The sequence below is a fragment of the Natator depressus genome, chromosome 8 (genome assembly GCF_965152275.1).
Source record: "Natator depressus isolate rNatDep1 chromosome 8, rNatDep2.hap1, whole genome shotgun sequence".
NCBI lineage: Eukaryota > Metazoa > Chordata > Testudines > Cheloniidae > Natator > Natator depressus.
In genome coordinates, this window is record NC_134241.1 from 87214561 (window position 1) to 87240502 (window position 25942).

General features: G+C 40.6%; 1 protein-coding gene across 3 annotated transcripts in view; it reads right to left on the minus strand.

Annotated features, from left to right (window-relative positions):
* Window positions 1-24245, minus strand: part of IL12RB2 (interleukin 12 receptor subunit beta 2) — a 34477-nt gene extending 10232 nt beyond the window's left edge. The window contains exons 1-13 of one of the 3 annotated variants that reach the window (XM_074961567.1): window positions 24139-24245; window positions 23706-23848; window positions 19162-19252; window positions 17255-17470; window positions 16103-16217; window positions 14433-14608; window positions 13994-14136; window positions 12473-12548; window positions 9429-9508; window positions 3953-4172; window positions 2585-2776; window positions 1420-1521; window positions 1180-1335 (exon numbers count right to left, since the gene is read on the minus strand). In XM_074961567.1, coding sequence (XP_074817668.1) covers window positions 1180-1335; window positions 1420-1521; window positions 2585-2776; window positions 3953-4172; window positions 9429-9508; window positions 12473-12548; window positions 13994-14136; window positions 14433-14608; window positions 16103-16217; window positions 17255-17470; window positions 19162-19219 — 1534 coding nt within the window. In that variant the 5' untranslated portion in view covers window positions 19220-19252; window positions 23706-23848; window positions 24139-24245. Of the gene's footprint in view, window positions 1-1179; window positions 1336-1419; window positions 1522-2584; window positions 2777-3952; window positions 4173-9428; window positions 9509-12472; window positions 12618-13993; window positions 14137-14432; window positions 14609-16102; window positions 16218-17254; window positions 17471-19161; window positions 19253-23705; window positions 23849-24138 lie in introns of all 3 variants that reach the window. The other 2 variants (XM_074961566.1, XM_074961568.1) reach the window with 2 other exon arrangements.
* Between the last annotated feature and the right edge of the window lie 1697 nt (window positions 24246-25942).

Sequence of the window (25942 nt, forward strand, 5' to 3'; positions counted from 1 at the left end):
CAGCATCATGGAGATACTACAGGCTGAGATTTGTGGCCTTCCCACAGTGATTAATTGACCTAATCTTACCCACAGGTGCTGTCAATAAGAAACTTGAGAGCAGACAAAAAAGTGGGATTCAGGGTTTGTTTTGTTTGGTTACAGTGTAAAAGGTGAGTCTATATATGGTTTATAGTGGAAAATAGAATCAATAATGAAAAGCAGCTATGTAAAGACAAAGATGTGTGACTGGGGAGAAGATACTTGAGAGACCCAGTTTTCTAAAACAGTAAAGGACCTTGCAGTTGAAGTGATGCAAGTAGGAGTAAGGAGAACAGAGGGGCATGTGTGGCTGCAATGAGGTAAGTTTTTTTGTATTAATCTTGAGAACCTAGAAAGCATACAGAAGATTTAACACTATTGTGGGTGTAGTAAGACTTGTATTATCCTGCAGTACAATGATTATTAGATATTGCCTGATGACTGGATATTTTTATCCTCTGCATATCACTGGTTAGTGGTGAAAGATCACCCTTGCCTCAAAAGATGTTTGTGAGGTGACATTTTGAAAGGCATATTTGTGTTTTAAGAACTCTGTTGTTGCAGTGCCTGGATACAATTGAGAAAGGAATGTATATGGGTTCCTCTCTTCTGAGAGGGGGTGGTGGATATAGGAATTACAGTGTTCATGGGACAATAGATGATTTGCACAATAAGAAAGTGGGGTGTGTGTATATATACATATATAATGTATGTACTGCTTAAAAACTTCATTGGTATGTGTATATCCTGCATAAATCTGTTACCTTATCCAATCTATGACTAAAAAGGACTACATCAATTACTGTTTAAATAACTTAAGTAGATAATTCAAGAGTAGCAGTTTGCACCAATATCAAATTGCATTAGTTTATTCTACTTTTGTCTTGCTAGTACAAGTGACACATTTTTTAAAAACTGACTCTCCAGTCCCTTCTGCAGATATTTTTTAGTAGAGAGGGGCCCAAACCAAAACCTGGAATCTGTTGGCTCCAAATTCTGGGGAAGTTCAGCTCTGGAGCCAAGCCTTGTGGCTTTTGGGCCCACGTGTATCTTTCTGAATGCGTTTTTTCTCTTACCTAGAACAATGGGGTTCATATTTTCAAATGTCCTGTACAAGAACAGGGTTTATGTTCTACTTATTTTTTGCCAGATACCTACCATAAACTTTAGGGCCTTCCTCTGAGTTTTTCTTCTGCAAGTATATTTTGTAGCTAGTGATACAGCCCATTTGCTGGTGGCCTGGAATTTCTTCCCATGAAACCCAAACACCATTTCCTTTTACTGCTGTATAAACCTGGGGGCCAGCTGATGGTGCTGCAAAACACAAGATTTTCTTTTAAGGACAAATGTTTAGGCTAGTTTAAACAAAACGTCTCAGACTGAATAGCCAGAGCTTGCCTTCCTGTTTCGAGTATCCTCTAGCTGAAGCCACTTGCCCAGTTCTGTTCCTATAAAGTGCAAATACGTTGATGTCATAGCACACATCATGCTTTATGTTCTCTGAAATGAGAGAGATTGGATATGTGGTCAATTGAAATATTATTAACCTAACTTACCATCTAAAGTGGAGACTAGGCTTCAATTTTATTGCATGTATTCTTCAAATTGAGCAAGAGGCTCTTTATGTTCTCCTCTCTGGCAGCTTTGCATCATCTCTCTGTCTGTGTAAGTAGCTTTAATGTTTGTGAAAGATGTCAAGCTAACAGTCCTGAAGACCGAAGTCCTTTATATAGCCATGGAGTGGGTACAGCACAGGCCACCACAGTGGAAGAAAAGTCAAAAGTCTGAGGAAAATCTCTTCAACCATTTTTGAGTAATGGGAAAGCAGAGGAGGAAACAAGCTGTTACACGGTTCACAGCTTTAATATATATGATAGATGGCTGCTGTAGCAAAGCCAGACTGGAAGCAGTGCCAGTGATGGCCTCCTATCCCACATTCATAACCATGGAATATGAGCACCTTCCCACTAGAAGGGTCTCCGGGGGTTGTGAGATGCTGCTAGTAACTCACTCTGCTCCTGGAGAGTACAAGATAGTAGTAGCATGAGCTTGCTTGTTGTTTTCTGAGCTACTTCAGAGACAGCACAGTCCTTACTCCTGAAAGGCCCAGCCAACAAGGTACAGTCCTAATACAGTATATTAGAAAGACTATTTATTTATAGCTGTAAAAAGCAAAGTACTAATGCCTAGATGGTCCTTCAGCATACTTTGTACTGATTCTATGGTACTGGTGGGATTAATGATAAAGTTGCCTTGTTAATCTGTTTGTGTTCAGACTTTGTGTAGCACTGTTCTTAAATCATCTGGAAGGACTACTACTTATGGAATGCGAGAGAACTGACACAGAACAGTCCATTTACCAGTTACAAACATACAGGGAGTCACTGACAATCTTAGTTGCGCTAGGTTAGACTATTATATAGCAGCCACTAAATATTTTTTAAATGCTTTAAATACTGTAACTGTTCATCTTGGTCTAGTAGAAATTAACAGTGAATCAGATGGTTCCTAACAAAGAGCTTTCTAAATGGAAGGAGAATCCACTTCTAAACTGTACAATTACCTGATATTGTTGTCGACAAATTGGATGCTGGAATTTTTATCCAGTTCAGATGGGGTTCAGGGCTACGTGTCTCTGCCCATTCCACTATATATCCATTGATGAAGGCTGCGGATTCAACGGGAGGCTCCCAACTGACAAAGATGCTGTTATTCCCCATTGGTTTAACAGAGATGCTTTGTGGAGGAGGTAAATCTTAAAAAGGAGGAAAAAAAACCACACAAGTTGCCTGTTACACTTCCTTAAACAATATGACTTATTTGAATCTGTTACTCATGGTCTGTTGTATTTTGACTTGTGAGAGGACACATATCCAATCTACTGCAGTTGCTGCCTTTCTTCATCTTAGTGCTACACGGTGTACAGAATCCTTCATCGGAGGGAAAAGCTCTTTGTGCTAGTCTGATTACAACTAAGCTGCTAAAACAATGGGGTTTGTTCGTTGGCTGTTTTTACTGCTATCTTGTATCATGGTACAGCAACCGGAGCAGTGCTAGCTTTACACCTTAATCCCCATGGTCTTCACATGGCTTCTACCTACTAACCATTCTAATAATGCCCATGGTTCCACCAAGAGTCTGGAACATGTGTGATCCACATAATAGTAAAATTTTGCTTTCAGACACAGGGCCACATTACTCTCTTCTGCAGGGAAAAGCTGTGGGAGGGAAGCTGGTGACGAAGGTGGGTTAGGAAGTTTCTGTCTACCACTGAAGTATGACCATGTCACAGATCTGACCTTGGTACAACAAACATGGTTGAGGTGTTTCCACGCAGCCGCTTTTTTTCACAATACAGCCATGTATCAACTGTCTCTAGCCATCTCAGGCAGCCTAAATAAAGAGGGCCTATATCAACACATTCTCAGCAGATATGCCATACTGTCTCAGCTGGGGAGAGAGTGTCTAGAAACAGTAATGCAGAGCAGAAAAAGCAACACGTGGAGTAATGCACCCTGTGAATATCCTACCGCAAAGTTAGGACAGGGCCCAGTAGGGGATCCTATCAATAGCTTAAAAATAAGCATTACTCCTGGGCTACAAGAAGGCAACTATGTGCCAGCCTAGGCTGCAGAGAAGGATGAAACCCGGCTAGCTGAGTCCAGCTGCTGAATATTAACCATGATACATGGACACAATGTGCTTAGAGCCAATCATATTGCTCATTAATTACAAGCTCTGACAAATTATAGCATAGACAGCAAGCTTCATAAGCACTAATCTTAACTGTATAAACAGGTAAGAGGGCTTTGAATGACCTTCTAGTTTAGGCTGCTGTAGCACAAAAGCTGAATACTTCAGAATGCAGAGTTCTGCTCTGTTCAAAAGCAAGAGCCAATATTTCTCGTAACTCAAGCAGTAAAGGTGTTACCTAAAATACTCAGATCAGTAATGATGGATGTTGGAGGTGAGTTTCCTTTTGAATTATGAGCATAGACCATTATGTTATAATCCACCTTGGGGAGGACTCTTGTGTAGTGGGTTTGTGTGGTAATGGTCACGTTTGTTGTTCTAGGACTCGTCTGGTTTAGTGCTTGAAAGTCCAGTATGTAATGCAGGATCTTTCCTCTTGCTTCTGACTTGCTCATAACCTACGAAGAAATATACTGTATTACTTTTCCCCATTATTTTCCTGGCAAGATCACAAATATTCAAAAACAGGAATTTGCCAAAACTGTTAAGAGCACCTTGCACTAGTACTGTTCAACTGAAATTAGTTAACTGAAGTGCTTCAAGAGACTTTGGAAAGTTTTCACATCTGCTCTTGGCTAAAGATGTTGTTAGCTGTCTGAGAACTATACATCTTACCAAAAGCTATGGCTAGCAGTTCACAGGAGCGTCTGGTGCCTTTACAATAGCCTGTGCATAATGCAAGTACAGTATAAAGGTCAATATAGTAATAATTAACTCAGTAAAAGGTACAATGCCTAAAAAAATTAGCATAAAAATACATGCCAGCAGAAGAGGCTGTAATAACTGATGAGGAATCATGTCTAGAAAAATACATGAATTCAGATCAAATATTTGGAATATAATTGGGGTGTGTTTTTGTTTTTATATACATAAAGGCTTTTCATATTCAAGATGTACCAGAGCCTTCTACACAGTAACATTCTGTTTCTGAGAATTCTGTAAGTATGAAACAAATGCTGCAGCTATTAAAGAATCAGCATTGGATGTTAGAAAAGATATTATGAAGACTGGAGAAAGTTTACGAGGATCCTGCCATTTCTACTCTATCAAAAACAGCAATGAACTCTTCCAGCAGAGACAAAGAGAATGAGATACAACAACCCTGGATGACCTTGTAAACTGGAGTAATAGTAATAGGATGAAATTTAATAGTGAGAAGTGTAAGGTCATGCATTTAGGGATTAATAACAAGAATTTTAGTTATAAGCTGGGGATGCATCAATTAGAAGTAACAGAGGAGGAGAAGGACCTCTGAGTATTGGTTGATCGCAGGATGACTGAGCCGCCGATGTGATATGGCCGAGAAAAAAGCTAATGTGGTCTTGGGATGCATTAGGCGAGGTATTTCCAGTAGAGATAAGGAGGTTTTAGTTATACAAGGAACTGGTGAGACCACACCTGGAATACTGTGTGCAGTTCTGGTCTCCCACGTTTAAGAAGGATGAATTCAAACTGGAACAGGTACAGAGAAGGGCTACTAGGATGATCCAAGGAATGGAAAACCTGTCTTATGAAAGACTCAAGGAGCTTGGCTTATTTAGCCTAACCAAAAGAAGGTTGAGGGGAGATATGATTGCTCTCTATAAATATATCAGAGGGATAAATACCAGGGAGGGAGAGGAATTATTTAAGCTCGGTACCAATGTGGACACAAGAACAAATGGATATAAACTGGTCATCAGGAAGTTTAGACTTGAAATTAGACAAAGGTTTCTAACCATCAGAGGAGTGAAGTTTTGGAATAGCCTTCCAAGGGAAGCAGGGGGGGAAAAGACCTATCTGGTTTTAAGATTAAACTCGATATGTTTATGGAGGAGATGGTATGATGGGATAATATGACTTTGGCAATTAATTGATCTTTTAAATATTCATGGTAAGTAGGCCCGATGGGATGTTAGATGGGGTGGGATCTGAGTTACTACAGAGAATTCTTTCCTGGGTATCTGGCTGGTGAATCTTGCCCACATGCTCAGGGTTCAGCTGATAGCCATATTTGGGGTCGGGAAGGAATTTTCCTCCAGGGCAGATTGGAAGAGGCCCTGGAGGTTTTTCGCCTTCCTCTGTAGCATGGAGCACGGGTCACTTGCTGGAGGATTCTCTGCTCCTTGAAGTCTTTAAATCATGATCTGAGGACTTCAATAGCTCAGACATAGGTGAGAGGTTTATCGCAGGAGTAGGTGGGTGAGATTCTGTGGCCTGCATTGTGCAGGAGGTCAGACTAGATGATCATAATGGTCCCTTCTGACCTTAATATCTATGAAAACCCCTACTGTTGAAGGGAAGTGTGCTGGTGAAAGCCCCATCTACTGATGGAGAGTGCTGCAATTACACTGACAGAATCCTCCCAAAGTAGCATCAGGCTTACAATTTTTGTTTTTGTATTTTTGCCTTTGCATCAAAAACGGAGACTTCAACTTTTGTTATGTACTTTTGTTATGAACCTGCTATCTTCAGTTTTTTAAAGAATCCATTTAGATGGCATAGGCATATCTTGGGGTTTTTTTTTTTAATTTATATGCAGACACTAGAGCGATCAAAGGGACACTACTCTGTAGCTTAGATACCAAATTACAATCTGACAACATTCTCTAGTTACCTCATTTTTATTATTGTTCATAAGCCCGTTGCAATTTATACAACAAAATACACAGCAAAGAGATGTGGGCTGAAGTTCTGTGGCCTGTGTTCTACAGGAGGTCAGGCTAAATGATCATCTAATGGTTCCTTCTGGCCTTAAAATCTTTGCCAAGATAAATACTAATTCTATGGCAGAGAACCTTAATTATATAGTAATCACAGAGCAATCTCTCTACTTGTCTATGATTTCTACAGCTTTGCAAAACTTTTAGCTCATAAATGAACTATTTGAGGTGTAATTATACCTTTAAGGAAACGTCCTAGGCAACTCAGTAAGGCTGTACAAACCACTATAGGTCTTATCCCTGCTACAGGATTTTATAGGTTGGTTTCAAATTATACAGAAAGGTCATCATTCTGTTAAATTACTTTTCCTTAAGGGAAACAAATATATAAAACTTTAATCCAGCTTTCCCTCTCTGTAGAGGAGAGGGATGGAAAGCTGGTATTTGTGGGACCTGTGGTAAAACAATGGCTTATGTCCTGGGTGGTGGTTCCATGGAGGCTAACGCACTTTGTTTCCCAGAGCTGTGTCCGTAAGCTAACAAACCTGAGATCAGCAATGTTACCTGACTCCATTCAAAAACCCAGAAAAACAATGCAATTATTTGCTAGATAGCTTTGTGTGCATCTAAAATAACCCACTGTGTTTCTGCTTCTGCTCAAATGCATCTTCTACCAGGTAGCTACACGTAATTAAAGTAACGCTTATGGCTAGGATTTTCAAAGGAGTTTAAGGTAGTTAGGCACCTAAATCCCATTCAATCAGATCAGTTCACTGGGAATTGGTCACCTAACTTCTCCTCCTTTGAGAATCCCCATTGCAAAGTTGTGCCATTGGCTGCTACCTTAGCTTCACTTCAGTGCTGAAAGGATCCCTTTTTTTTTTTTTTTTTTTTTTGACAAAACGATTAATTAGATGCTGCTATCCAGGGACAAGGAGAGAGGGAGGTGGAAGTCCTGTCACTGAGAAATATAAAGAAGAAAAATCGCTGCTCATGTAATACCTGCAAAAAGATATTCTACCTGTCCTCCCCCTGCTGTGGAAAATTACTAATGAACACCATCTTGGGATCTGTGACAGTTCTGGAAGCACTGATTAGAACAACAGAAATAGTAATTCCTAGATCTGTCTGTCTGCCTAATACAATGAAAGAAAATGGATTCTTGTGCCTCCTCATATACAATCTCCCTGTTGTAAGTTTTTATAATATGAACATACTACGCATGGGCTTTCGCTTGTCCATTAAAGGCTCAATTTCAAGCCCACTGTCCTCCATGTAGTCTTTCCATACAAGCTTTGAATCAAGCCCTAATTCAGCATCTCCTCTGATGGCAGCTGGGAGAGCTGTCATTTCCTGGAAAAAATATACCAGCACATCTTTCCTCCTTTCTAGGAAGGGGTATAGTCTGATGTGCGTGTATTCCTTATGAGAATAAAGAATTGGAAAACAAACTCAGGAAATCGGAATGACTTCAAGAACAGCTGCTGTGCCTACCAATCGTCACTACTGTGGTCTGTCACTAATCTGAATGACAAACTGTTTGTTCAGTGCTTTTTACATCTTCCACATCTTGCTTCAGAAGCTCAAGCTGCCTATTTTAAGTAACTCAGCCACTGTTCCTTCCAATACCCATTTCAAGGTGAGGTAACGTTTTTCTGATTCAGACAGCTATTTATAGTAATAGTCCTCTTTGCTAGAAAATGACACTCGTATCAACAACTGTCCTTTAGTAACAAATTTTCACTTCCTCCAGTTTCTGGAATAGAGGTAGGAAGGAAGTACAGTAACACCCTAGGCATTATTTGAAAGCTTATTGAGACTGGTTAACTGTAACTCATTATCAGAAATTAGCTGGTCAGCGGTGGCACTTCATGTTGGAGAAGGCCTGAATATATTGCTTTTAATTAGCAGAAGCATATTTGTTGTGACTAGAAGTAGCAGCTACTGTGTCAATAACTTACCAGATACAAAGGAAGTGTTACTACTTCATATAACACAAGGACCTGGGAGTCACCCAATGAAATTAATAGGCAGCAGGTTAAAAACAAACAGAAGGAAGTATGTCTTCACACAGCGCACACTCAACCTGTGGAACTTGTTGCTAGGGTAAGTTGTGAAGGCCAAAACTATAACAGGATTCAAAAAAGAACTAGATAAACTCATGGAGGACAGGTCCATCTTGGCTAATAGCTAATAGTCAGGGCTGCAACCCCACGCTCTGAGTGTCCTAGCCTCTGACTGCCAGAAGCTGGGAGTGGATGATGGAATGGAACATTTGATGATTGTCTGTTCTGTTCATTCCCTCTGAAGCACCTGGCATTGGCCACTGTCGGAAGACTGCATACTGGGCTAGATGGACCACTGGTCTGACCCAGTGTGGCCATTCTGATGTTCTTAAATTTTGAAATGCCCCATGAAACTTTCTGCATTTTAGAAGATCCTCAGACTAAGATGATATAAATAACACCACAAAAGATATTTCAAAGTATGTCTCCCCACAGCAGGGATGAGAGTTGAAATGTTGGGGAGGGGGATGAGAACATGGGTATTGTCTCTCCTATCTCTGTGGAAGGAAGAGGGAAGTAGTGATGAAGAGCATTCCTTTTAAAGGAAAGGTTTCCCACCCCTAGCTGGGACACTTTTACTCCCCTGATCAGGTACTGCTACTCGTACTCCATCCACTGGCAGGACATGTTGGAACCCCAAAAACTCTTCAGCCAGGAACTGGCTCCTCTTCCTCCTTCCTCTTCACATTCCCCTGCCTGGTGAGTCTTTGCTGCAGTGATCAAAGAAGAGAAGAAAACTCACAGGTAGCTGGATTTCCTCTCCTTCTTGGTCAGTTCCCTTAAGAGAGGCAAGGAGATAGCTCTCTTTCTCTGCTCTTAGCAGGGGAAGAGCAGCTGTGTTTTTCCTTGCTCTAAGACCTTTCTCTTCAAACACATGGTAAGACACAGTCCCTGCTTCAAACTTAACTATATGCCTTTAAATTCACTTACACTAGTAAAATCTTACCTTCCAAAAGAGCGTGATCTTCTGTGTTTGGGAGTCCATATCCTGCCTTCTGTACCAGACATCTAACAACGCACTTGGCACTGGTTGGGGGAGGAAAAATGTGTAGAGTTTATGACTGCACTTTGATACAAATCTGCAAAATGTTGAAAGGTATGAGAGAAAACAAAACTAAACTGAAACAGAAATGTTTTTTAAAGTGCACAAAACCATGCAGCCTGGAATCCCTGAAGGGACCCTTTTGAATTTTTCATCTATGTATGGTACTTAAAGTCTAGGGTGAGAGGCAATTTAGAAATGTTTCTAGACGAATGGCAATATAAGTACTACGACAGGTAGGTTATGTTAGTGGTGTGATTAGGTACAAAAAAACCAAGATTCTAGGGCATCCACCCAAACCATAAAACTCAGATACATTCTTAAGGCTACGTCCTGCCATCACTCGATTTATAATAAAGTGCTAACAAGATCAGCTGCTAACAGTTGCATAACACTTGGAGAGAGTATACCGTTTCAGCACTAAACCAATTAAACCTGTGGTTATGCCACAGCACTCAAGCACTGGATGGTTTTTTATTCTTACTGGCGCAACGTCTGCAAACTTTTCTGTGGCCACTCAAGACAGATCAACAGCTCCATAGATAACATTCTGGTAGGGTTTTTCTTGTACGATTTATATCTATTTGTGACTTACTTTCTTGGTAGAAAGAGCACTTGTTCTAAGCTTAATGGGAATATACTGTTTCTTATTATTTTACTGAAAATAATAAATGTTCATAATAATTAGTGGTGTCAAAAGTTGCAGTTAGCTCAAAGAAGAAAAATGTTCATGAAAGACCTTTTAAGATTTAGCAGAAATAAGATATCTGATAAGCTTTGGCTAAAGTTTTTAACAAACCCACAGTAGCAAAAATCAAGCAAATTGAGTGTAGAGAATGTCCACCAACTTTTGGCCTATGTGCTCAGGTAGTTCAAAATCAGAAAAGTAGCAAGATAAGAAGAAAACTAGTAAAACAAAAGATACTACAGATTGGTTCTTCAAAACTGATTTCACTAATGTATGCTTAAAGAAAAACACCACAACTCAAATAAGAACAAATTGTTACTAATAACCCTAAAACAAAAGCAAGGAGCTCTTGGACAAATCTGACTGGAATGTGATTGGGACTGCATGCAAGGAGGAGATAAATTCTCAATATAAGCAATGCTAAGAACTGTTGCCCGTGATCACCTGTAAATCTCCCACAACCTTATTAATCTTAGCTAAAGGAGGGGAAAAAAGTAGGATTTAGTTCTCCCAATTCTAAGCATTATTAGACAGTGAGAGGGGTGGTTGGTTTTTTTTTTTCTTCTTCAAAGAATCAAAAATGAATTTATCAAACTCAAATATTCCTCCTTCAAGGCTATTTTCACATACATCCTATACAAGGTGCTTGAATGAACAGAAATTTCAGAATGGTGCTTAAATGTAACATGTCCCATGTAACAGGTCTGCAGAGACCTGAAAATAAGTAGCTTTTTAAAAAATGCATTATTATATTAAAAGCAGAGCTTTGAATTCTGCACATTAGTTACTTTAGGTAGTAATGTAGCCATTTTGTACCTATGACTTCTCATTCACTACTCCCATTGAGATCAGTTGTAATGAGGCTAGAGCATACTTGTTGATTAGTTTGAGATTCTTATTTCACATTTAGCTGGGAAAAAGACAAAATGCTTCTCCCCGCCCTAACTGAAATCCTAACATTTAACTGAAATACTATAGCAACCCAATGTGCGTACAAAGTGTTACAAGAAGGAAATTGTTAGTGGGGAGAAAAGTTCACACTTCTCTCTTGCATCAGTCAATGCTTCATACAGAAACTGATGCTGTCAATGGTGGTAAATTGCATGAGTCACAGTAAGATCCAGTAGGTTTTATAGTAACTTACAAATATATCAAAGGAGTTGGTGCCAAATTAACACAACTTTGGGAGACAAACTTCTGAGAAGTCTTCTTCTTTAAGAAGAACTGAAAATCCTGTACTATGTGAATTTCATAGGGGGTAATTTGAAGTCAAGCAAGCAAACACATGACCTGATAGTGAGCATCATACATCTTCTATTAGAGCTGGCACAAACTGATTAATACTAATTTTCTTTATGGTCTTACTATGTGTTCCTGGAAACTGTCACCTATTCCTACAATATGGAATAGTGGCAACATCTCCTGTTCACCTCATACTTTACTGTGTGTTTGTTTGACTGTCAGAACACAGTCAAGATTATGCTCTGTTACAATAGTGTAAGTCTGAAGCGACTCCATTGACTTCTGGATAGAGCTGTTGAGAAATTTTCCAACAGAAAATACCAATTTGGTTCAATCAAAATGTTCCACAGAAATATGTCAAGTTAGTTGAAACTGACAACAGGAACCAGGCAGGTTTCTAATGGAAGCTTGCCTGGATTTCCTGCCACCATTCTTGGCCTCTTGGAGCCCACCTGGTAGGCTGATCGGTAGCTGAGAGCTTGAAAGTCCTGGCTTTCAGGGGTGCAGCTCCTTGGCAACCTCTGCTCTCAGGCTTGTAGCTCCTTGGCAGACCGGGCTCCAAGGGTCCCCAGCTCCAGGGCAGTATGTCAAGCAGACAGCCCCAGAACCAGGGCTTCCAGGTTCTCAGCTCCTCAGCATTCTTAGGAGTCCTGGCTCCTGGGCTCCCTGCCTGTGGGCTCCTGGGCTTCAAGAGCCTTGGAAACATTTCAAAAAGAAAAGCTGAAGTTTCATTTCATTTTGATAATAAACAACATTTTGGGAATTCCTGTTTTGCAGGAAACTTCAGAAATTTAATTTTTGTTCCATTTCCAAATGAATTATTTTTTCTGACATTTTGGAATTTCCCAATGAACAGGAATTCCAGTTTCCCACTAGCTCTACTTTTGAATTTACATGGCCGTAACAGACGGTAGAATCTGCCCCACACTTTGCATTTGTTAATATTAAACTGTTCTCAAACAATTTCTAAATACATGTTAAACAATGGATTAACGTGGCAAACTGCATATTTTATTACCTGCTTCTGGAGTCTGTATTCGAAATGTGCTCCAGTCACTCCATATTCCTCTGTTAGGGTGAAATTTGCAGCAAACCTGAAATTCATACTCTGTATGTGGCTTCAGATCATGTAGATTGTATCTTGTAGAATTTAAAGTTTCAACCTTTAATGGCATTAAATGTAAAGCATATGTAATGTTAAAACTTAAGAGGAAATAAAGGTTGAATGAAGTAATGCTATGAATTATGGATAATTTATATTCTGCCTGAAGCCTGTACTGTTACCCAGGGTTTTCAGAACCCAAAGTAGTGGTAACTTAATGGTCTTTTTTAGGTGGTGTCAGGAATAAATCAATGGGGACAGCTCCTTCGTTTTATAAGTAATTGGTACAAACGAGTGCTTTTACCTAAAACTACCTTTTTTTTTTTTTTTTTTTTTTTTTTTAAAATTAGGTCTTAATATATACTGTTCCGAGTACCCCAAGCCCAGTTACCCAAAGTCTGAGATGGTTCTGAGTGATCACCAGTCAGGCTTCCGGGAGCCCTTCTTCCGTCTGATTGGGAGTTTAGGTGTCAGCTCCTTGCCTGAAGACAAGTTTCCTTAAACTGCTCCAAGGCATATTACCAAGCACATAACTCATAGTGACTCCTAGTGTGTCACCATAGTAACTCCTGATGGCTCACTAATTTTCTAGTTTTAGCAAACTGCTCATTACTGCAGTACTGTCTAGTTCTGGGGTTACTCACTGAAATATGAATTTGGGAGTTATAGCTATCCTCAGGTAGCAAAAAAAAAAAAAAAAAATACAATGCTTAAAACCAATGGCAAACTAATTCAGTGCAACCCTGAATAACCTTTTCAAAAAGAAAAGTGTAATGAATATTTTGGTTTACAGTTTTCCTACAAAATTCTATAGTTAATAACCTGAAGATAACAAACTCTTCCATTGTTCACAAATTCTGTTCTCAATACTTTATATGATTTCTACTTTTTTAAAAACCCTAATGTTTATTTGAGGTCCAACCTGGATCCTGTTAAAGTAAAAGGAAAAACTTCTATTGACTTCAATAGGAGTTGGATAAAACCCTTCTTCAGCTTAACAAGGGTTGTAGTTTATATCTTGTAACTCTGAAAGCATAATAAAAAATTTCTGACTTTTGCTGAGGTGTAGCAAGTTACTTAATATATGTCTGAACACAGGGCTATGTCAGACATGAGGGCCCTGATCCTGAAAAGACACAAATGAATATTTGACTTCACCGGGGCTATTCATATGCATAAAATTAAGTACATGAATACGCTCTTGAGGGATTAGGGCCTCACATGCAGAAAACTTCAGACCAAAGATGGTGTTTATGATGGATGTTTAATTTAAAGTTAATAATTTCTGATATGAATTATTGCATTATCCTAAATATGGTGCCAACAAGAAGAGATGCAAATTTGAAGAAATAAAACCTGGTAAAAATAATTAAACAAAACCAAACATCAATGACCAGCAACTTCTTTTTTTTTTTTCTTTCTTGAAAGAATTATTACCATATTCCAGGAGTGACTGTTAACCGGTCGATATCTTAGTCGAAAGCTTTGTGTCTGTTGTTGATCCCGCCACAAGACAGTGCAATTTGTTTCAGAAACGTTGTCAAATTTCACTAAAATATCTGTTGGAGAATGAGGTTTCACTAACAGCAAAGACCCCCCCCAAAAAAAGAAAAAAGCCAGTTAGATTTTCTAATCACATTGCATTAGTTGTGTAAGATATGATGGAATATAAATTTCCAGTAAATGTACACTGGGTCGCTTGCTTGCTTATTCATTTATTTAGATTGCTGCTACTTTACAATAAGAGCCCCCATCCAAAGCTCTGGGTACCTTTGGCAACCTTTTGAAATTGATTCACTAAGGCATATATTGGTATATTCAACCTCTTCTTACCAGCTCCCTAGATCTGCTCATTTAAGAGACAAGTAACACTTACCTATGTCTATCAACATGAATGTAAAGGGTAGGGAAGAAGCATTTCCTAGTCTATTTGAGGCAGCAACCACAGCTGTATAATTGGATTCAAAATTCAACTTGGTCAGATTCAGTGAGCCGTATTTAGGATTCATACTTTCTTCTGCAAAACTTAAGCATTCTGTCTCATTTGTTAGCCTAGAACAAAAGACAAACCTGTGATTAAAATCTTCAACACACACTCTGTGGGCCAAATCCTCAGATGATGTATATTGTTGTTTCAACTGAGTCATACTGGATTACGTCAGCTGAGAATCTGGCCCTAAAGTTCTTTTTTGAACAACAAAATATTATTAATATGGGGTTGTACTGTTCAATTGCTGGGCAGTTCTGCTTGAAAACAGATGGCACGATCTGTACATGATGTAGCATTTATCTGTAGCTTCTAAAATGCCTAAAATATCATCAAAGCAATGGAAGGTTTTAAAGTAAACAAAATTATACCAAGATGATAGCACAGGGCCCATGGTGTACTTTTAAAACAAAATTATTTCAAAAACTATACATTTCTTGCAGCTTAGAAGGAATGCAGGATAGGTTACTCTTGTAACGATGGGGATAGCAACCTACATCGTATTTCTTTACAACAGTGAGATACACGCTTTCCTCCTAGTCTATAATCTACTTGTATACCCTCTTATAGATTAGAGACTTGAAAGCAGGTTTCCATTACTTATACAAGCACCATTGCTATTATGGCAAAGAGCACAACATGATAGGTGCTCTAGGACAACAAAATGCCTTGTTGGTGTTCAAAGCCTGGCTGGGCAGCAGCTGAGCCTGTCCAGCTGGGCTGTAAAGGATGATAAGAATATACCCCAACTTCATGGCAGATTTGGTACAGCCACTTGGGTGGGAGGAGAGTTTCTGTTAAGGAGTTTCTCACCTCCCGTGCATTTTGACTCCCTAAACGATTTAGTTCTCTTCCTTTCACATACAAAGGTAGCCTGTGTGGGCCGAGAACAAGCTCCCTAGGTCTCCATAGCAGGATATAGGGAAACCTATATCCCTCCCTTGGAGTCAGTCATGGGTCCTCAATAGGATCAGAGGAGAGAGTTCTCCTTGGTCCCTGTGTTTGAGCAGCAAGTTTGGGGAATATATTTCAGAGCAATGGCCACTTTCCATTTCCCTAGCAGAGTTCCATGGCAGAGATACAAGCTATAGGTCTCTTAGTAAAAGTACTTCAGCTCATGCCATAACTGATCAGAGAAGAACCTGCCCTGGACATATATTAGGACACTGGACAGTTTGAGAATGTTCCCTAGGAAGGGGCAAGCTTAAGCAGCTGTTTAATACCAGTTCCGGTATTAAATATCCACTTTCAAGGGGAAAGCATGTCTAGAAATGGGGTATAGTCCCTGCACCTGCCTAGCCCAGAAGGTGCTGAGGTAATGTGGTGCTGCATCTGCAGGAAAAATGTGAGCTGAATAGGCTCCTTATGCAACTAGACTCACTTTCATGAACTTGAGTCATATACTGTCTCCGTTGTGCTTTTTCCCCAAATGGTTTAAACATAAGACAACTGACTTTTTTGGGGCCTTAATATAAAGAAATAGGCCTGCCAGAAATAGTAAGCTTTCAAGCTATTATTCAACTGTAGGTTTAAAAGAACCTTGTCCATCAGTTACTTACTGTACCACATAGGTAGTTTCTATGTGAGTAAGTCTTCCTTTATCCCAAGTGCAAGTAAGGTTCCCATCTCTTCCATACAGAATACAGGATACATTCCCTGGCTGGTCTGGAGGATCTGAACAGACACTCTTGTCAATATTTGAGGTAAACACTGGTAACAGAGGTAATAAGAAACCCTCTTCTACACAGTCTTGAGTTTTGTTTTGTTGCCTTTGTTTTTAAAAACAAAGAATCTGGGGTTCAGGCTGTCTTTTTACCTAGCTCTTTTATGGGAGACTGGCTTTTTACTTACTTAGAAGAACAAATTAAAGCCTTGATTTCTACAAGCTGTTTTGCATGGGCTGACCACTGTGCGGAGCCCCAGTGAAGACAATGGGATTCCACATAGACGCAGGGGCCTCAATTTGCACAGCCTGGATAGGATTGGGGCCCAAAAGCCTGCCTACAGCAACTGACAACTGCTCTTCAAAAGCTTTCTTTCCCCATGAGACAAAAGAGATGCAACCCCAACCCACTTCAGGAGTATTAGCTCCCATAGGCTGCTAGAAACTCTGTGGGATTCCCATTTCACAGTTTCTTATTCACAATAGGATTCATAAGGGAACTACTGGGAGTTTGTGCCCTGAATCACAAATCTTGGGGATCCACTGGATCCATCAATGCCGAGACCCTATGTCTGCATTTTGGGGAACCCTGCACCCTCCAATGGAGGAATCTGTTGGGGATTTTTCCATCTACCACTGCCTTGGAATCTTTTGTCCCCATCACATTAAAAGGGGCATTCCACTGAGGAGGGTGGGAGAGGCACAAACATTAATAAAGCCTCATGTAGTATTTTACAAAGGGGGAAGGGTCAATGTGTATACAGTAGGCTGGTGATACGTATGTCCAACCCCTTCCCAAAGTAAAGCATATTATATTACAATGGTGAATGCCCACACATGCATGGGGGGAGATCAGTGTATGGAGGACCCCGAGGCACAATCTGGCCCAGATTAAATAATTAACTCTGACTATAATAACCTATCCATCACCCAATGGACTCACTAAAGTAGTTATCCACTACTACTTTGTGATGTGCTTCTCAGAGGTACATCACAGCTGATATCTAAGAAGTGTTAGAATAAGAAATAGGAAATGGCTTCTCCTTACTTCCAACATAGATGTCAATTCCACAGATGATTTTTCCATTCGATTTACATTTGCAACTAAATGTGTGTCTTCCATATGCAAGGACTATTTCAGACTTATTGAAAATTAGCTCCTTGCATTGTTCACCCTGTTTTAGCTGGCATGAGAGGGTAACGTTTGATCCAGGAAGAACTACAGAATCTGTGCTAGCGATCATGTCTCCTCTTTTGCAATTTTCTACAATACAATGGGAAAAACAAACAGTATAAATACTCACATGATCCCTTAAGAGTGTGCAAAGCCTTTTGTTTGAAATTTCCTAGAAATGTATCAGTATTTATTGCAAAAATTTATAAAAGGGGTGAAAATCAGTGCAAAAAATTAACTTCAGTTTTTTGGGTAAATATCAGGGTTAATACTGGGGGACAGGGGGAAAAATAGCAACAGATTACTGAGCTGCCATCTCTCTTTCCACAGTGGGGAGCTGGGTCCAGGGAATTCTGTCGCTTTTCTTTTTAAGGACTTGGGATGCATTTGTATGCACGTGCATCCTTCACTACATTGCTTTATTTTAACAGACAGCACCACATTTATACTTAGACTAATTTATACATTTATAATTTACACATCTATCTAATGTAATGTATTGGATTTTTTTTACCATAATCAGTATTTTCATGTAAAGTGGTCTAAAATTTGTGTAAAAGTTGTTTTTCAAAACAAACAAACCAACCCAAGTAATAGCTTTTCTAAAACTTCAGAATTTTTGGAAAAAAATCAGTTATAAACTGAAAAAGAAGGGCCTTAAGTATAGGGTATTTTACAAAGCGAAGGAGAATCCTCCACCATAATCCAGTTCATGATTTGTGCATGGCACTAAATTTTCATTGATTTAAGGGACATCATGAATGAAAGCCAACCTACTTTCTTACTGAAAAAAGTACAATCCAAGGAGCCACCTGATAGCCGAACTTTATTTATCTTCTCTTTAACAAAAAACACTATGCATATTGGTGAAATAGCAGCAATCATGCCCCTATTGAGGTGAATGGTAAACCTCCCTCTGAATTCCATGGGAGATATCCCTTATTTTCCTTTTCATAGCTCCTGTGTAGATGTAAGGATAGGAAGGTGTAACACCCAATTCAAACAGATGTGCATATACATTTGATGTTGCTCAGTGGCCCTTCAGGCTACCCTTTGAATCAATACAAATCTAAAAGAGAAAGGAAACTAAATATTTTATAAAAAAACTGATATGGGCAGTGGAAAATGATGGAGCAGAATTGCTATTTATTTGTTAACGTAGTCAGCTCGGCCTATTTGGAAATGGATTGTATGCAAGATGTGCCTCTCAGGTAACCAACAGCAAACCTCTAACTTTAAATAAATAACTTACAAGCAGTTATTTCCTGTAGTAGCCTTGAATTCACACATCAAACAGAACTGAAACTTTGATTATATGCAGTATAAACAAATGAAAGTGAGTCGCCAATGGTTGCATGTATTGGTTCTTATCTTGTGCACCATTTGGTTCTGAAAAGTACATTCAATAAACACCAGGCCTGATCCTCCAATGCCTTGCACTTTGTAGGGTTGTTTATAGTTGTGCACCGTGGGTGTAAAATGCTGCCAAATCAGAATAGTAGTGTCATACATCCTCTATGACCAGGTGTAAGTGACAAGGCGAAAGGCAGCAGAGAATCACATCCACTACTCTTAATAGCGTTATCCAATTACCTGAAAATGAATTTTTTTTTTACAAGAAAACAACCCAGCCAGGCATCGAAGTTATAGTAGTGTGACCCTCTGGAACTAAGATATAAGGAAGGTATTTTCCAACAAAGCACTCAAAGACTGAAGGAGAAACAAATTAAACTGTTCAAGATTTTCTAAGCGAAGTTTCTGTTTAGAAATCAAACACTTACCTGTTACTGCTTGTACCAAACACCAAATTGCCAAATGCACAAGCCATGTGGAGAACATTTTGCTCTCTAAAGTGAAATAAATTCCTTTTCCCTGTTTTAAAAAATAAAAAACATTTTAAAATACTCCTTTTGTTACAACATTTGCAACTTAGAGCATCCAAAGATGTATCTAATATTTAATACAAAAATAATCCTTTCACATTCAGATAAATTGTGGCTTACTGGGGGCATTGACTAGAGACCTTATTGACTGCTTCTGGCAGACACTCTATCCATGGGAACATATGGACTAAGTGTGCCTCCTTCCACAGCACTTTAAAAGGATATAGCATATGCTTTTCCAACCCCATCCCAATAGCCCTTCTTTATCAGTCCACCAGTCTAAAAAGGCTATGTGGCGGTTAGCACCACTGCAAGTGCTAGCCATTGTAGTGTTTTATGGTTAGGAACCACAAAGACAGACTGTGACTAGCCCCTGTGCAAAGCAGGTGTAAGGATACCTGTTCACATCTTGCTCTCCTCCCCTTTCTTCCACTTCTTTGTATATCTGAGCAGGATTAGTCATCCAGAACTTCTTAAGGGTAACATTCCCCAGCTCCCTGGAGTTCTGCCATATTTTAGTCCTTGCATAGCTACAAGGAAGAAGACCTGCCAGGTAGGGACACTCTGCAACCCTTGTGTGCTACAGAGTTAAACTCTGCAATTTTGCTCTGTAGGAGCCCAGGGAGAAGGAGTTAGGGGACAGGACAAGCAAATGGTGAGAAGAGAACAGTAAGCGGTTTTGCGAACTGGATGATCCACTGGCTAGAAAGCCACAGGAGGGGGGACTGGGAGGGGCACAGTGTTTGCCGCCACTCTTCAAAGTCTGTGTTCTGACTTTTCTTGGTTGACCCAAGATATTGCCCTGAAGTGAGTGAGTGCTTGTGGAAAGGACCAGAATGCTGTCTTCTATACACAGAACAGGTAGGAGAGGCAGTGAAAGCTTCCAAGTTAATGAACTCCAAACTCCTCCAGGGATTAGGGCATAGTCCAGCCTCACTACTGAGAAGGCCACTATGGGAAGTGTTATTCCAGCATGAGGAAATTAGTTCAACCTTGCCACATTCAAAAGATAGGTTATACGTCAAAGGCTCTATGTTCTCCTAGGAATCAGTCTTGCTGACTCCAAGAAAATTATGGACCAGGCCCTACACAATCATGAATTTTTTAAACATAGAAGTGGGGTGGTTCTTATTTGCCTTCTGGCTTTTGAGCCTTTAGGGTTGCCAATTTTGGTTGATGTATTCCTGGAGATTTCATCACATGTCATAATCTTTAATTAAAAAGATTAATCTTTAATTCCTGGAGATAACAAGCCAATGCTGGATGGTTGGCAACCCTACATGAGGGCCATACACAATTTTTTTAATGAAACCTGAGATTCTCACAATCATGTGATTCAAGGATCTAGAACTTTACAAAAAACACCAAATAATGCAAGACTTGTAATAAAATTGTGGAAGTTGGCAATACCACAATTCTTTGATCCATCCACTTCCACAAAATGAAAGGCAGCACTCACGATAAAAACACTGCTGACTTTTAAACCGTTAGTTAAAGTCTACCATACAATAAACAAATGCCCAGGCAGCTGTAGTGGAGGCAAACACTCTTTTTAAAACTAAAAGAGATTTAAGCTTCCAAAGGATTGATACTTTTATTTATTTATTTATTTATTTTATTCTAAATAATATCTGTCTCCAACTGCAAACCTATACTAGTTCTGGTCATAACAAACAACTTTAAAACACAGATGATGTTGAAGTGTTTGAACTTTATATATTGGAGGAGTGAAGGTATATCAGGCATGTTGCAGCAGAGTGAATCTATTATGACTCTTATTGTTTGACATTTTGTAATGAAAATACTTCTATTGAAACATTTTCATGATTTAATTCTTTACTTCAAAGTATTTGTGCTGTTAAAGCTCTGTAAATCCTGACCCCTTTTCATGACATTTTGGGGGACAAGCCTGAGACATTGTTCTGGAAAATCCAGTCTTTGCTAATCTATTTTTACTTTAATATGAAGTTTATTTTCCAGGCTTTTGGGGGGAGGAGAGCGGGTTTAGGCAAAGAAATGTGAACTATTTCCTTTTTTGAGAGGTATCTGAGGATGAAAGACAGAGGGGAGTTGATATGTGGTGGTTTATGAAATATGTAAGATTTTCAAAAATTACAAAGACTATCTTTTTAAACCTGTAATTATAAGTCCTTCAAACTGAAATCTTAAGTCCCACTGTAAAATTCCTCAGCCTCTGCCAAACTTTACTTACAGCAGTCACTGAAATAATCAGCTACCATACTGATGAGCAATCAGAGCACTAATGTGATTCAAGTAAATGGGGTGTTTTCCAATAAACTGAAATTGCCCAGTAACTGTAAACATCCTTCAGACAGCTTGCTTTATGACAGCAAAACCATAGCCATAGTACTGAGTCAACATGCCAACAATGCATCTATTCATATCCTTCTTTGGAGAGTTGCTTATTGCATAAGTTCTAGACAATGAAAGCACTATAAAATGAACTCCCCAAGTCACATATGCAAAATTCATACAGCATAAAATGTAAGAGCAAATATCAAAGGAGATCAGAGGTAAACTTCAAACTTTCTTTTTTAAAAAAACAACAATAACCTTTAAGATTCTACATCAGGAAGGGGAAATTTTGCCACCTGTACACAGACTGAATAAAAGATAACTGAGGTTCTCTTTAAGCTTGTGAGGTAGCAGACCTATGAAGAAAAAGTAAAAGGTACCCCGTGCTTATGCATGCTTACAACTATGAAGTCTACATGATATGCAGAAGTACTGATGACTGTGAATTCTGTGTCTTACAGAAAGTATTACAATTGTCTTAAAGTAACTGATCAACTAATTTTTACTTCTTAAATAGTTTGTGAAGTATATCCTTCACAAAGGCTTTGCAGTTCACCTTTAAGTCTAATGGTTCTCATTCAAAAAGCGAAGAAATTCAGAGTTCAGGCAGAAACTTCATTCTAAGCAGGATATACTGCCATTGATAGGAACATCTGAGATGTCTTTCTAATGATAGCATGATTTCTGACAGTGCATTACCTTACATGCATTACAGCATATGCAGTATGACAGATCACATACTATTTAGGGATCATGAATACTATACTAATAAATCTAATATCTGTCTTTCAGCACCATTACACCACCAACAGTGGTACTGATAGTGTAAAATCTAGTGGACACCAAGAATAGGAGTGTTTACTACTGTATCACCTAACCTCGTAGGTAGCCTGAAAAAACTGCCTGCTCCCTGTCTGTGTTAGTGCTTACGCTGCTGGTAGTACCACTGCAGCTGCACTTTTGCTGAAGATATTTTCTAGACAAGACCATGACGAGTTATGGATAGAGTTACAGCACTTATGGAATGTCCTTGCTTTTGTGGGTTGACAGACTTTAATGTTGAGCAAAGAAAGGTGTGAATATAGCTGTATGCAGATGTCGGAATGACTGGAACTATAGCGTTTATATGACAGCCTAACCATTCTGCTGTTGGGTAAACATATCTTAAACCATTTTTTAAAAATACCTGTAACTTACTTAACACAATCATATGGTCTTGGGGGAGGGGGGTGACCCTCCAACTTTTTTTTTTGAATGTGGGGCTTTTATTCAAAATATTACATTTTTATAGTTTTCATTTGGATTATTGACAACGGAACCCATTACAGGGTATAGTGTGAATCCAATAATAAGAAACCATTCCATGGTAATATGGATTTTTATATTTAGCGATAGTTATGCAAAAGCTCTTTAGGGTGGGATTGGTCTCTTTGTTCTCTGTTTTGTACAGTACCTAGCACACTGGGGTCTTGGTCCGTGCCTACAGTTCCTAGGTGCAATGGTAATATGAATAATAAATGTATAAAATATTTAACCATTAATATGGTTACTCTGGGCTTCATCCTCCTACTGAAATCAACAGCACAGCTCCTGTTGGCTTCAATGGGTGCTGGACTAGACCCATTAGATAATAGAAATATCTTAATTTCCATTCCTATGCATAAATGGCTTGCAAAATGTATTTTAAAAATGCATATTTGAATTGTGGAAGTATCCAATATGCATTGATATAACAATAAATGTAATTGTAACATAAAAAGGCAGGATGTCCTGCCTGAGTAACAGAAGTAAGTATTGAATCGCTAATAATAGAGTTCAGCGACAGTGTAGTGTCAGTACTTATTAATATTCCTACACTGTTTCCTAAAAGACGTAATGACAGCAGACATTCTCAGCCTGGAGTACAGAGTCTCAAAAACGTTTGTGAGCACGTTCTCAGGGATAAATATATTTGAACCCATGGCCTGCAGTTTATCGTTCAGGATAGTCTTTCCTCCTTCCCAAAAGCTTGTCTCAACTAACTAGAAAACAGGATGCTGATCCAGCCGGGCCTCTTCCATCTCTAACTTCTGTGGACAAGACACTCCTCTCTCTGTCCTTTTATTCTGATCACAGAATAGACTTGCCTCGTTTCACTGATGTGGCTCCAGTCACCAGGGGAGAGCTCCTGAGGTACCCAAGAAAGGCCGGCTCCATCTCCACCACTGACCCAACATGACACGTCCCTTCCAGCGTGTCTCTACAGCGGGCTTCAGGGGGCGCAGCTTTCCTGTTCAGAGGGAATTTGGAAAGGGGGGGGGCAAAGCCCGACCCTGCATGAGACTCCCTCAAAGCCCAGCCTGTGGGGCCCGGCGCTGAGCTGCTCCCCTCACCCCCAAGCCCCACAAGGAGCCCCCTGTGCCCTGGTTGCAGTGAGCTGAGTTCAGGTGAGGGAGACAGGACCACTCCCTCCAGGAGGGGACCCTTGCCCAGGGAAGAGGCTGGAAACTCCCCCCACCCCGTTCTTGGCAGGCCGCGCTGCCCCCCAGACTCTCCCCTCACAGCCCGGGGGCCACTCACCCCCCAGCAGCGCCAGCCGGGCTCCGCGCTTTCGCCGCCCCGCGGAGCCGAGCACACGCGTGCGCCGCGCAGCACCAGCCGGGCGAGGACAGCGCTCCTGGCCCTCCCCCGGCGCCCGCCCCGCCCCGCCGGGCTTGCCGGCTCGCGGCCTGGCCCCGGGCCGAGCGGCGCTGCTGGCGGCGGCCCTCAGCGGGTGCGCAACCCTCGAGCGCTGGGGGAAGTGGCGGGCTGGGGCAGGGCTCAGCCCTCCGCGGGAGCCGGGCTCCTCCGGCTGCCTGCCCGGCTCCTGGGCAAACCGCGCCGCGGGGGCACCGGGGGAGCTCGCTGCTGCGGAACCCCCCGCGGCGCCTCTCTGCCCCTGTAGGCGCCGGCGCCCCGGCCCCGGGCAGGGCTGGCCGCAGGGCGGGAGGCGGGGGAGAGAGCCAGGTTGGGCGGGGGCGGGGATAGCGTTGAGCATACTCAGAGCGGTGGAAGCTGGTGAGAGGCGCTGGGTACCATCGTGACCCCCGCCCCCCGTCAACTAAAGGAGCCACTGGGCAGAGCTCAGGGGTGCAGGTGCTGGAACTAGGGGTGCGGCGGCACCCCCTGGTTTGAAGCGATTTGCCTCATATTCATGGTTTAGGGTTTGGTTCAGTGGCTCTGAGCACCCCTCACTCACACACACACCCACCCACACACACCCCCAATTGTTCCAGCACCCTTGGGTGCTTGTATTTATTAATACCACTCTTACTCGCAGTCTACCCCTGCAGGGCCAGCTGTATGGCTGGGGAGTGTCCTGCCAGCCCTTTGGCTCACACCTTCCGTCCCCTCCATGGTTGGGAATGGGGGTGGGTTGTTGTTTAAAATCTCTGCAGTAGCATCATCAAATCTACAGGTTCTGCTCCAGTGAGAGACTTTCTCTTAGGTGGGTGTTGGATCATGCCCCTCGTAATGATTATATGATTTGTAGTGCCTTGGAGCCCCAGCCACTGACAGGGACCCTATTGTGGTAGGTCCTGTACAAATACAGACAGTCCCTGCCCTAAAGAGCTTACAGTCTAAAAGCTTGAAATCCGCTGAAGTTGCTTAAATCACTTGAAGGATACATTCTATTTTTAATCTTCACAAATATTCCAAAAAAACCCAAAACGCTTCTGGAGACGGCAAGGAGGCTGGAGTATTGACAGCAAGATGGAAAAGGACACGTTAAGAAACAACAATTAGGGAAAGTCCAACCTTTTCTGCTGCTTAACCAACTTTTGAAAACGGTGTATTCCCCAACTTCAAGCTGACCCTGACCTACATTACAGCTGTTTAAGTGGGCAATGTCTAACCCAACACACAATCTGCTGTGTATGCCCACTCTTCAAATATTAATTACTTTTAAAATTCTTTTTAAAAAAATACAAACAAAAATAGCTCTCAAGGAGATGGTGGGCTGAGGGGGGCAGTCCTCTGCATTTTTATTTTTATTTTTTTTTAAATATGGGCTAGGTGACCAGAGTATAGGATGCGTATACTATTGTAACATTCTAGAAATTTGGAGAGAAAGAAAAGGAATTGCTGAAAGGATTTTGCTCAAACATTCCCTCCCATCTAATTTTTTCTTTTCTCTGAGCAGTGACACAAAGACAAAGCTATTGTCATTGTATTTTCCTGTTATAGGAAAACTTGGAGAGTAGTTTTTGTTCTGTGCTTAATCCCATGTGACTTTTTCTTTCCATGTGCTGGAAATCCTTTGCCTTATAGTTTCTCCTGTTTCAAACTACGTGTTCCAAAGAGCTTTTTAAAGTTAATTTTCTGTAATCACATGCTCAGTATT